Source organism: Phascolarctos cinereus, unplaced genomic scaffold, assembly GCF_003287225.1.
Source record: "Phascolarctos cinereus isolate Bilbo 61053 unplaced genomic scaffold, phaCin_HiC Scaffold_9;HRSCAF=440, whole genome shotgun sequence".
NCBI classification, from domain to species: domain Eukaryota; kingdom Metazoa; phylum Chordata; class Mammalia; order Diprotodontia; family Phascolarctidae; genus Phascolarctos; species Phascolarctos cinereus.
This window is the reverse complement of record NW_027556402.1, coordinates 228,966,180-228,979,499: the sequence shown is the minus strand read 5'-3', so window position 1 is coordinate 228,979,499 and position 13,320 is coordinate 228,966,180. Positions and strand designations below refer to the sequence as shown.

Below are 13,320 nucleotides of genomic sequence, written 5' to 3'. Positions count from 1 at the left end.
CCTCGTTTCTTACCTAGCCTTAATCACTGAATGGGTATTGCCTCGATCAAACTGAGACCTAGGAAAGACTTTACCTTAAAAAGGCCAAGGTCTCCCATTGCATCCTGGGCCATCTCCAGGGGTCCAGATCTGTATCTGGCCACTGGACCCAGAGGGCTGTGAAGGAGAAAGTGAAGCTGGTGACTTTGCAGAGCCCTTCCTCACTTAAGTCCAATTCACTTGCAAGTCATGGCATCATCTTCCTGATGTCATGGTCCTCTTTGAGAAGGAAGGACAAACAATAACTACTTATCAATTTCTGCTGCAGCTAGCTTTTTTTTTTTTGAAAGTAAGATTTTTAAAGGCTTTAGTGGGTGGGGTGGGATAGGGCACAGAGATGCTGGATTCATAAGATTTTAAAAGTATTTTTATATCCTGTTGCAAACACTGAGGTTGATCCTTGTACTTGGTAATTTAAAAAAGTAAGCGATAGGATTAAAAGTTACTTTTAAATCATTGCTGATACAATGAAAATTCATTTGGTTTGTGTGATAGCTCTTGGACTGGGTGAAAAAGGCCTATTTTGCAGGGCTCAACCCTTATCCTCATTCATTCATATTGTCACTGAGCCTGTAAGAGTGATGGCTTGGATCTGGATGGTTTAGAGAAAATATAGAAGGAAGAAAATAGGGCGTAAAATAGACCATTTCCCATGTCCATCTAATCACTAGGAACAGACCCCTGAGGCATCCATCCCACCACATTTATCTCCTCTGTTGTTCTTAATTTTATTTTTATTTATTCATTTGTTTATCTGTCTTTTCATTCATTCATTCATCTATTCATTTATTCCTCTATTTATTTGGAGGCAGTCTCCCCATCTCACCTGGGCTGGAAATGTAGCAGCCATTTCTGAGCTAGCTATGGCCTGCTCAGTTATTTAACTGTTTCCCTCCTCTGACAGGTTCACAATATTGATGCTCATTGTGGACACCAAATCAGCTTTTTCCCTATTGTAGCTCAGAATTTCCAAGTTCACCAATCTACCAGCCTCCAGGAGCTAGTTTTGCAGGTGTACCCCCATCCCTTTTAATTCCATTAAAATTAATCCTTCACTGAAAATTTAGTAAAGAAAAAATTCATGATTCTAAATTTGCCTATACTAAGGCTTGAAAAAAATTTTAATGCTAGCTGCCAGTCAGATTTCCCATTGAAATGATGTCACATAACATCCACATATGTGGCCATGTCCTGGCTATATCTCAGTGCCATAGAAAGGTGCTTCTGGTAGACCTGGGGACGTCCAATGGAAAAACCGACTTTGTTGGGAGAATTCAGAGATAGGAAGTGCATGTGGGGTGAGAGATACACCCAGATGGACACTTGCTCACATAACTTGCTTTTGGTTTCTCCTCACTGTGGTTCATACAACTATTATTATCACCCTTTTATTGATGAGGAACCTGGGGTTTAAAGAGAGACCGGGCCACATGCACATGGGCCTTCTGGCTCCGAACCAGTGTTCTTTCCAGAATGACATACGTCAGAAGGAAATGCTTGGGAAAACATTCAGCTCCTGATATTTCAGAAGTAGTTGGTTATTGGAAATAATTAAGAATTGAAAGAAACTAAAGGGGGAAAAAAGCAACATTGTCTTTGCCACTGTCCTCAGAAGGTGCTTTAGACACAAAAACTAAATTGAGTTAAATCCATTTGGTTATTTAGTACCACTTTTATTCCAAATTTCAGTTTAATTCATACTGTGTTGGGAAAAATAGTTTTTAACTTAGATTCTAACTGACCATCATATGTATGTGTATGAGAGGCAGCAGGGAGGAGTGGAGAGAGCTCACTTTGTTGTACTGAGAAATCAGCAAGTGAGACCCAGACGTAATTTAAGATGTGGATTTTATTAGCGCATGGCTGCAAGGGGTATGCACATCCAAATCAAGCAGCCCCGATCAGGGATTGAGCTAGGGTTTATATGGAAAAGAGCATGGGAAAGAAATGCCAGGAACACTGATGAGGTAATCCAAAGGTGCAGGTGTCTTTGGGGGCTATGGATGGGAAAGTACAGGGAGTATACCGGACAGGGAGGGGGATGGATCTTTCGAGTCTGGCAGGAGGAAGAGCCCTTGGGCTGGCCAAGGACACCCCTCTCCCTCTGTCTTGATGAAAGAATGCTCAGCAACAAAGGAAAGCTTTCTCACAACATAGGAACTTTCTAAGGAATTGAGAGGCTTCCAGAGACATGATCTGAGGGCTGGGGCCTGAGCAGCCCAGCTCTGTGTAGCTGTGTCAGGGAGAGAGATGAGGGTCATGCTGAGGCCCATGCACGAATAACTGCTAGGCACAGTGTCCTTGGGCTGGGGAATGGTTGTCAGAGACAGTGTTTCTGAGACTAGGGAGAAATTGGGGCACAAGTACAAACACAAGCACCCGAGTACCCTATTATTACGGGTCAGAGATCACACAAACTGGACCAGGTGTCCTGGTCTCTGGTATAAACATAATTATCTAAAGCAATTATATTGCAAGCTTTCTTATCCATTTGCGTTGGAGGTACCCCCTAAGCTGAGCTATGCAAGAGTACATTTCACTATTGTTTAGATTTAGGAGGAAAGAGGTCTGGGGCAAGATTAAGCACCAACTTTTGCTTTCCATGGCTTAAAGGGCCCTACTACCTAAATGGCAAAATAATGTTCTGCATTACAACTTGGGGACTAGAACATATGGGTGTAAAGTCCCACTTCATTCAGTCAGTAAATCTCTATTAAGGACTTTATTAAGCCTTTATTAAGGGTGGCAAATGCTAGCTACAAAGCCAGGGGTTGAGAACCTGTGGCCTTAAGGCCACATGTGGATTCAGTCAAAAGGCCGCACTTAAGGACCTAGAAGTCCACATGTGGCCTTAAGGCCAGGTTCCCCACCCCTGTATAAAGCCATTAAAAACGAAAACAGTTCTTGCCATCCAGGAGCTCCTAATCTTTCAGGGCAGACCACTGGCTTGAGTGTGCCTGGGCAAGTCTTACCTCCCCAAGCCCCAGGCTCTGAGCAAGTGTTAGTCTGAATCAGTAAAGGGCATTTTCCTCACATGTCTCCACAATGGGGATGAAATCATAGGTCATTCCAAAAAGAACGTGCATGTATTTGAAACAGTAGCAAAAACTGATTTTTTTTTAAAAGGAAAAATTACTGCAGCAACAGCAGACTAGAGGTACTTGCTGAAGGTGAATTAATTACAGGTTGTAAGGATCTTTTATGGCTCTAGTTGAAAAAGTCAAGCCCACTATAAGCTTCACAATGAAGGGCCCAGAAAGGTAATCTAACTGTTCCCAGTGGCTGGGCTAAGAGCTACAGGTAGGTAGACAAGCAGATTAACTAAGCCACCAGATCTGACCCATCCAGGTTTTGGACTAAGCTCTGAATCCTCTCAGGGAGAATTTGATGGCAGATCACTATCAGATTAGGTAGGATGCCTCCTGCAGTTCCTATTGGAATGCCTGTCTGGTCATATTTACCAGGTTGTCAGGTACAGGTTAGGTCCCTTCACACTCAGTAGAGTCAGTTACAGTGAACTGAAGCAGGCATGAACAACACAGCAGCCTGTGCCAGTAATATTGCCTGAGCAGGATAGAAACAGGGAAAAATTGGGGGTGGACTGGTCCAAAATCCTTTTGCATGTTAAATGCCCAGGCATTTAAAGCAGAGACTTGAACATGAAATGAATTCATTTTGCAATCATTGCGTTTGGGATCACCTCAAACGACGTTACTCCTAATGGGGCCTCTTGCCGAGATTCAGCAAACATTCCCAGCCTGCCGTGTTCAAGCCATGTACTAGGGTACAGAATCGGAACTCAGATCCTACTCCTCCAAAGTCATGGGTGGACAAATAGTGGGAAGGAGCCAGAGAGTGAAATGGTTCTGAGAGATTACTTCCAGAGATACTGAAAACTCTGAAAGTCTACCCTCTATCTTTTTTTTAACCTTTTTCTTACTCCCCAGTTCCAAGAAGCTCTTGTAATTCAGTGTATTTCAGTGAATTTAGTGCTTCCTTCTTCATAAGTCTCCCTATTTATATAGCATTTTATTAGTAGTTATAAGAAAGATAAACTAACATTTAAGTATTAACTCATGGTGTTTGTGGCTTTATTAACTGCTGCTGAAAAAGTCAAACTTTTGACTTTTAAACTAAGATTTTTTTTAAAAAAGTTTGTGATTTTTAAAAAAAGCTTGTTCTCAGATTATTTCTTAAATATTTACTCCATTTAACTCCTTTAACTGCTCTGTCATCTTTGGAGAAGGAGTGATTATGCTATCTTTGCATTTGCCTCATGGTTCCTTGTAAATCCAGTGGAAGCCGGTGAGTTGATGCTGATTCCTTGCAATTTGATTAAAAAAAAAATCACATCAATTACAGTTTGTACAAAGAAAAAATCACATGGTTTTTGGCTTTTAAAAACAACATAAAATTCAGGGGTAACTTTGCATATGATGCCTTTTTCATAATGGACACGATAGTATATGTTTCAGAAAAAATACTTAAAAGCTGTCCCAACATAATTAACATCAGGCACCCATAAAAATCATTACTCTGTATTGGTTCTAGTATATACAACTTGGGGTGGTTAAAGGGTTGATTAAAATGCAATCACTTTTAACATTATGTTGCAAGACTTTAAGTTCAGGTCTAAAATAGAACTATCCTACTCTTAGGTCAGAACTTTTTCCTTAATTAGATGTTCTTTGCTTAATCAAATAAATAAGTTTGATTACAGCTTAGTAAGTGTGTTATTTGATACTGTGGACTCTTTCATCAGATTTCAGTTGAATCAAGAAAGGTAACACCTGTGGGTTTGTTCACAAAAGCTGCTTTTGTTCAATGGACACCCGCAGGCCATGAGGCAATTACATTTGTTGCTTGTACCAAAGTAGGAGGCACTTAACTAGACCTCAGTAAGTATAGCTGAGAACTAGAGACTTTCTTCTTTTGTCCAGCTCTGAGATTAGGTTTTATCATAGCTCAGGAAGGAAGCCTCCAACCTGAAAAGGAAAAAGAGGAATGATTTAGGGTTCTTTTAACGTTTTAAAACGTTGATATCCCTGATGGTGATTGGAATACCTGAGACCTTAGGAAAGTTCCAATTTGAACCACTCCAAAAAAGATTCTACTTGGCACTCAGTGAAAACACATATTCATACTCTTCTTGCACATTGGCAGGGCTGGTTCACAAGGGAAAGAATGAAAGGTGAGCTAATCTAAGTCTTAAGAGTTTTATTCTTTAGGAAAGCACTTTTATTTCTCTTTTGGAGAAAATTAAAAAAAACATGAGAAATTTGATTTTTAATCCAACAAAGTTATTAAGCACTCATGTACAAAGTGCTGAAGAAAATACAAGGATACCTTGCTCTTAAGAGAAAACATTTATTGGACAGATATATTTTTTCAAGTTGGTATATCTTCATCTTTTGAAAGACTTTTACGACTAGTTGAGATTTTGTGCAAGGCATTCATGTATTAATCAATTGTAGTTAGATGAGAGGACTCCCAAGCCTCGTCCATCTGTAAAACTTTATGATGAAGCCTTTGTTGAAAGCCAGGATTTACTGGCAGTCTGGTGCAGTGGGAATAATAATAATAATAGCTAGCATTTATATAGTACCTACTATATGCCAGGCACTGGGCTAAGCATTTTAAAATTATTATCTTATTTGATTGTCACAGGAACTCTGAGAGGTAAGGGCTATTATGATTCCCATTTTATAGTTGAGGAGACTGAGGCAAACAAAGGATAAGCCCAAGGTCACACAGCTAATGTCTGAGGCTGGGTTTTAACTCAAGTCTTCCTGCCTTCAGGCCCAGTGCTTAACCGCCTCCGGGAAGGGCAGCTTAGTTTAGTTTTGTCTCTTTTGGAGTTGTCATAGATCCTTGCATTGCTGAGAAGAGCCAAGTCTGTCAGTGTCAGTCATCACACAGTGTGGCTGTTACTCTGTACAATGTTCTTCTGGTTCTTCACATTTCACTCAGCATTTGTATAAGTCTGCAGATTTTTCTGAAGTCCGCCTGTTCATCATTTCTTATAACACAATAGTATTCCACTACTTTCATATACCACAACTTGTTCAGACATTCCCCAATTGATGGGCATCCCCTCAATTTCCAATTCTTTGCCACCACAAAAAGAGCTGCTATAAATAATTTTGTACATGTGAGTCCTTTTCCTGTTTTTATCCTGTATCATTTGGGCATAGTTATAGCCCTTTGGGCATAGTTCCAAATTGCTCTCCAGAATGGTTGGATCAGTTCACAACTCCACCAGCAATACATTAGTGTTCCAATTTTTCCACATCTTTTCCAACATTAATAATTTTCCTGTTTTGTCATGTTAACCAATCTGATAGATGTGATGTGGTACCTTAGAGTTGTTTTGATGTGCATTTCTCTAATCAGTGGTGATTTAGAGCATTTTTCATATATGACTATAGATAGCTTTAATTTCTTCCTCTGAAAACTGCCTGTTCATATTCTTTGACCATTTTTCATTTGGAGAAACCTTTTTCTTTATATTTGAAATTCTATGCTTTGGCATAAGACCATTTTCCCATTAATGTAAACCTCTTGGAGATAGCTAATCATATTAGTGTAAAAGAGTTAAATGATGCTTGTCCTGCTGAAGGTGCATCAGATCTGGAATTCTGGGAGTGAGCATAATTAATGATGGAATATTTTTAATTAATGTATTTTTCCTGGGCTATTAAATAATGAAAGTATGGCCTAGATTTATTTATACATTATATATATCCATAAATGTAGCAGGCATGTTCAGAGCACTAGCTTCAGGCATTGGTGATTGTTTATTATCACCTTCAACCAACAATACTTAGTAAAGGCCTACTCTATGTGCCAGGCAGTGGGCTCACTTACTACCAGTAAAAACTTCATAGTGGTCAAACAGAATCATTACTCCAATATAAAGAATTACTAGTGGTCAAGGACTATAGGATACTTCTTGTAACTATCTTTTGCATCCTGGTTAACTGAACATGTAGTAAGTACTGAGTTTCTGTTGTTTCCCACCTTGTGATAGGTCTTATGGGAGAAGTAATTAAAGTTTAAGATACAATCCCTGTCCTCAAGGAACTTGCCTTATTGGGAAGACAAAAGGAAGACCAGACAGTTAAAAAACTGGGAAATGAGTGGCATTTACCAATGCCCCAGGATTTCAGAGCAATCAGGGTCTAGAGATTGGGGAGGCCTGAGACAGTGAAACTGAGGTAGACCCAAAGGGATCATTTCAGCCTTGGGAGTGGAAATAGGAAGACTTTGTTGAATCTTGTTTGTGCCTGAATTCTCTTAACATTGCTGTGAAATTATATTGGGTCTTTTGGCTTTTGTTAGTGTCTGTAACTTCTAAAATGGAATTTTTTAAAAACCTGTCACTTGTTTCTAAGATACAAAAATATGCACTACAAGGAATATGGTAGGAATCAATGCGCTAAAGATGTTTCATCTTTAAAAAGTTTTTTCCAATCCAGATGTTTTTCACAAACTAATCTCATTCTTGCCTACTTTGACTTGAATAGCTCGAGGTATTCATTTTCCTGCTTGAGCAGACTCAGTCTTGTGTTGCCCATGTGTGTATGAACCTACTCGTAGAAATGGTTCTAATAAGAAAACTGAAAAGCCATAGCATGATCTGGTTACTCTGCTAGTTATTTGATGTCTTTTTTAGGAAACCTATTTGCTCTTTTCTGATTATATTCACATAGCTGCTGAATGGAAAGATTCAACATGAATGTTTGCAACAATTTTTATATCTTTATGTGGTTACTGTGTATGAAGTGGCAAATTAAAATGATGCATATTGATCTTTGATGGAAAGTCATCTTTGGTATGAGCAGCTAGGTGGCACAGTACATAGAGTGCTAGGCCTGGAGGCAGGAAGACCTGAGTTCAAATTTGGCCTCAGACTCTTACTGGCTGTGTGACTCTGAACAAGTCACTTAACCCTATTTGCCTTAAGTTTCCTCATCTTTAAAATGGCTGGAGAAGGAAATGGCAAACCATTCCAATAGCTTTGCCAAGAAAACCCAAATGGGGTCACAAAGAGCCAGACACCACTGAAACAACTGAACAACATCTTTGGTATATTTTGGAATTTGGGAGGCCTGACGTGGTAATGTTTTTGTTCTATCCAGGTATATACTGTCTCTTCTCTTCCCCTGGTTAGACTGTCTAGACCAGTGCCAATGTAATGTCATAAGAAGGTGGTTAATACTTCATGGCCAAACCCCACCATAAGTAATAAAACCTCACTAATCCTGTTTGACTTCTCCCTGCTTATATTCCTAGGAATTAGCTGTCCCCTTGAAATACTGAGGAGCCAATCACCAACATTAGGGGTGACATACCTGTATCTTATTCATTAAGTAAAAGCCTAATCAGAGTACTGATTGCTCCCTGGTAACCTTTTTGTTTTGCTCATAAAACAAAATCCCTTCTGAGAAACTTAAATTTCACCTAGCCAGTTTGTTTCTTTGCTAAAGGCCGTAGTCAAGTACATACAGTAACGTGTAAGACCGTTGTTGTGGGTAGTGCTTCCCTTTTATAGAAGCCTAGTTAACAGTTCTTAATGCTGAAGTGCTTCACTTCTGCGTGACAGACATTTGTAGTAGTCGCTACATATTCCATGTGCCCAATTATTTTCTCTGCTGATTTGTTCACTGGCTGACTTTTTTTTCTTTTGTCATTGATTTCTTTGAGAAATAGGCCTACGGTATATAACAGTCAATGCAAAGGACATATAGGAAATAAAAGGTTTTTGTTATATAATGTAAGGCCACCATCATTAATTTCACAAATTTTATGTATTAAAGCTGTTTGTGGTCATGATTGCAATATAATGTGTTGTAGATCCTTCCTGAACACAGAAGGAACTGTGATCTTAATTAGAACTTTGACAAGCCCAGTCTTACAAAATGATGAGATTAATGGTAATTGATGTCACAATCAATTACCATTTAGTTCATCATGGACCTCTTAATAGGTCTATCCTTGGTACTGGCCCCAGGACGTTGATGAGTATGTGCCTGCCCTGTTCATGCTGTTACTTCGATAGGAGGGCACATTTTCAGTCAACATTTTAATGACCTCTTTTGAAATCTATTAAATTAATGACCCTGTCACATTGCTGAAACCTTTTATAACTTCATTCCAGGGTTTGGTGTAACAAACCAATGTTTTAGGGATGTGTGAGAGAAAATATATAAGGATTTATTTTTAACTGAACCCCAATCCATCTTATTTTATCAAAAACTGTAATTTTAACACTTAGTAAATTTAGGGGACTTATGGCTTAAGTTATATATATTGCATGTCTTTTACCAAAAATTGCTTTAGGATGATGTGTACAAACAGAAATGTTATTTACTTTTTAATATAATGGTTTTTTGGGGGGTGGGGTTACCTTGTCTTTAACCCTAGGTACCAAGAGGTCATGTTTGGCTGGAGGGTGATAATCTCCAGAATTCTACAGATTCTAGGTACTATGGGCCTATTCCATATGGACTAATCAGAGGACGCATTTGCTTAAAGGTATAATTTACTATTTAAAACACTGGTTATTTTTTGAGCTTGGAAAAAAAAAACTCACCAGAGTGGTCAATCTTTAAGCATTTTTTTCATTAAAGCTACTTGACATCAAAAGTAGTATCATGGCTTTGCAGGGAGCATGCCAACCTAGTGGCCAGAACTGGTGAGTGGACTTTCCTGTGGCCCATCCTAGGACAGCTAATGTGCAAAGAACACCCTGATTCCTCCCAACATCCCTGTAATTATTCATAAGAATTTTTTTGTAGTTAAACAAAAGTCACCTTAGTGTAGTGTAGCGAATAATGAAGTTGAATCTACCACCCTGAAGCAAGCTTTAATTTAAATCACAAAAGGACAGCATTTTAGCAAATTGCTTTTCCCTCCTACAGCTATTTATTTTAGCAATGCATTCTAAGCTCATGAAGATAATCTACTAAGACTTGAAGGGGTTATGATGTTAGTGGAGGGAGTATCAATATTCAGGAAATCATAGATCTTGTGAAATGTTCTTATCTTGTATATGTGTTGTCTACTTTTATAGAAAAGCAATTTTTATTCAAACAGGACTCCTTATGCCAGGTATGGTCCTGGCTGACTAAACATAAAAAGCCTGAAAAAGGAAGAACACAAGCATAGCTCTGCTAAGAGTTTTGGTCATTACTGAATATAGAACAAAAAAGCCATTATTCTTATTTATATCATGGGTGGGTGATGTGTGTGTGTGTGAGAAAAATAAACATGCTTACTTGGGGCAGGGCTGATCCCAAAAATAACTCTTAAATGGCAGAATATTATTCACAAGGAAAGGGATATTATAGCCAACTATCTAAGACCCAGATTACTTTAAGCCAATGATTTTCCATTATATCTCACTTGATGATGGAATCAAAGATAAAAGATATGTAAAGCTAATTTCACATGTAGCATAGAGCCTTAAAACATGGGTTTTAACTGGAATTTTTTCCTTGGATTTTTTTTAAAATACTTACGGTAAAATGGATTCAGGAAACCAAAATGAGTTATTTTCCTTAAAGATTATCAATATAACTTTTATTTTTTGATGGAAAAAATGAGGCAAAAACAGATTTGGTGGTAGGATACAAGAAAAATAGTGAACGAAAATATGTAATATATTTCTTTAACATCGTAGAAAAGTATACTGTTAACTATTTTGAACTGTATTCCATTTTTACAGATTTGGCCTCTGAATGATTTTGGACTTCTACGTGACAGTCCCAATGGCCACAGATTTTCTGATGAGTAATCAGCATTTAGCCAACCAAATCATTTCATTACAGCATCGTGTTCTTCGAGAAATATTTTTACTAAGTCACTGGAACCATGTATTTATAAATAAAATATTTGATACTGAATTTTATTTTCAAATAGGAGTGAAACAGAAGGGAGTCCATTCTATTACTGAAGTTTTACACACACAATGCACACTCTTGTTTCTCTTCCACCCCACCCCTCCCTGCCCCAAAAGTAAAAATTGTAGATTTAAAAGAAGAAAAGATTAACACTATCCTGGTATTTTGTATGACCTAAATAGCTAGATATTTGGATCACTGACTTAGTTCTTTTACTTTCAGTTGGACTTTGTGTTTTATAGACTCAGCCAAAGAAATTCTATTCTTCCTTCTCAATTATGCTTTGGTTTGGCTACACTAACCATGAGGGTGGTGACCATTTATTTTTAATTACAGGTCAAATCTGGCTACAACAGAAACTTCCATAATAAAGATTGCCAAGTTCCAGGTTTGGCCCATTTACTCAACAAAAAGAACAAAAGAATTTCAGCAATCCTTTGGGATTCTCCAAAATGAGATCTGACCTGTGTTACACACAGAACACTAAATAGAGAGAAATACAAAACTGTTTAATGGTTACGGTGACATCTATGAAATTTACAATTATAAAGTAAGAAATAGGAGAGGAAAATATTGGTTTCAAGATACCAATAACATTGTATTCCAAATTCAGAAATCGTCAGGAATGCTATGTTTTTATAATTTTTTTAAAAATCCCATTTAAAATGATTTATGGAAGCCATAAATAGTCATTACCTAAATTGCACGATTGGACATCTCTATACCATCCCGTTATAAAGCCGTGCTCTGTTCCTAACTACAGATGATTGTTTCCCCACCCTAAGGAAGAGAAAAAGCAAGCAACAGACCCTTTGCTTAACTTTATATATAGTTAGGATCTCGTTCTATTCTTATAACTAACCCAAATTGCCTACATTGCAGCTTATGCCGATTTCTTTTTTCCAGCATGGGAGGGATAGATATTATTAATAAAATACCTCATATTTATAAAGTGATTTGCAGTTTTAAAAGTTCTTTCACATACTTTGTCTCATTTAATCTTAAAAAAGCAAAACAAACCCACCACTTTTGTAGGTAAGGTAGATGGTATTGTCCATATGGGGACTGGAAGGGAATAAGCATCCACATTAGAAAGCTTACTGTGAGCCAAGCACTGTGCTAATGCTAAGCCCTTTACAAATAAGGAAACAGGCTCAAAGACAGTAACTAACTGGCCACAGATCTTGTAAAAGTGGACTATGGTCTTATGATTGAGTCTAGTGTCCCTTCTACCACACTATGCTGCTTCATTAATCAGATCTTCAAAATCAGAGACAACTGGGGTCAAGTTGTATTTACAAAATGTTTCTATGCAAAGAATATAGAGCTTCCCCTAGGAGGATGTCTGGTTCCACTTCATTAATCCCTATAATTGCCTTGTGAGTTAAGGAGAGGGAAGTTCTAGATCAGTGGTACAGGAGGATTCACGGAGCAAAGCCCCAACTATGAGACTCGCTGAGACCCACTGCTTCCCTTTCTTTCTGTGCTCTTGGAAGAAAACATTTCCCACTCATGGAGAAGAGACAACAAAATGAGGCACCAACACTCTAACTATGGGAATTCACCAAGTAACTAAATTCATGTTTTGTTAATACAGGCAGTGGGCTCTGCTTGCCAATTTTACATTTTCTTGGCAAAGTCTGAAAACAGTATTTGAGTTGACGTTTTTCAGCAGCATTTCCAATGGACAAAAGGACTCCCACTTCTTTTCTCAGCTCTACTTGAAATCGATGTTTTCTCCAACGGACAAAGCCTCTGCCTCCCCAACGTGACTGAACATAAGAGTTTTACAGTTCCATGTACTGAAAAATCTCAGCTGTGCTGAACAATTTCTATAATTAGCGAACATGTATCACAACAGATCAGGTTAACTTCTTGAGCTTCATCCTTGGAAACACAGTATTTTCCACCACATCGGCAACTGAGAGTAAAACACTGATCATCTATAAAAAAAAAAAGCCAAAAAAAAAAGGTGTTTTAAATGTTTACATAGGCTTTTAAACATAACATTAGTGTTGTCTACCATCACACATTAGTTATGTTAGGAGAAGAAAGAAGCCAAGAAAAGACAAGTTTCATTAAGACATTATCTGAAAAAAGTGGCCAGAATTCAGGCAAAAAGGCGAGAATCAATATGCCTGGAACCTGGGAATTTTTCTTTGTAAGAATCCTGATCTTCTATTTCAGTGTATGGTGTGATGTAAATGAGATAAACAGAGTCATCATTTTAAGGGACTGGCATAGAAAGCACTATTCTGAGCACTAGGGAAGATCAATCAGTCTGGATGCGGCCATACCTTCCAGGAAGGGCAATAAGACTGCAGTGCAGAGAGACAGCTGTAACAGGCAAATACAGAGTGTACAAAACAAAGTGTTC

General features: G+C 38.2%; 2 protein-coding genes across 10 annotated transcripts in view; one reads left to right on the top strand and one right to left on the bottom strand.

Annotated features, from left to right (window-relative positions):
- Nucleotides 1–10,946, top strand: part of IMMP1L (inner mitochondrial membrane peptidase subunit 1) — a 91,870-nt gene extending 80,924 nt beyond the window's left edge. For all 9 annotated transcript variants that reach the window (XM_020963881.2, XM_078148677.1, XM_078148684.1 and 6 more), the window contains 2 exons: nucleotides 9,466–9,576; nucleotides 10,769–10,946. In XM_020963881.2, the coding sequence (XP_020819540.1) occupies nucleotides 9,466–9,576; nucleotides 10,769–10,837 (180 nt within the window). In that variant the 3' untranslated portion in view covers nucleotides 10,838–10,946. The remainder of the gene's footprint in view (nucleotides 1–9,465; nucleotides 9,577–10,768) is intronic.
- The window catches only part of DNAJC24 (DnaJ heat shock protein family (Hsp40) member C24), a 73,379-nt gene continuing 70,665 nt past the window's right edge, over nucleotides 10,607–13,320 (bottom strand). The window contains exon 5 of the mRNA XM_020963933.2: nucleotides 10,607–12,886. Within this exon, the coding sequence (XP_020819592.2) occupies nucleotides 12,756–12,886 (131 nt within the window). The 3' untranslated portion in view covers nucleotides 10,607–12,755. The remainder of the gene's footprint in view (nucleotides 12,887–13,320) is intronic.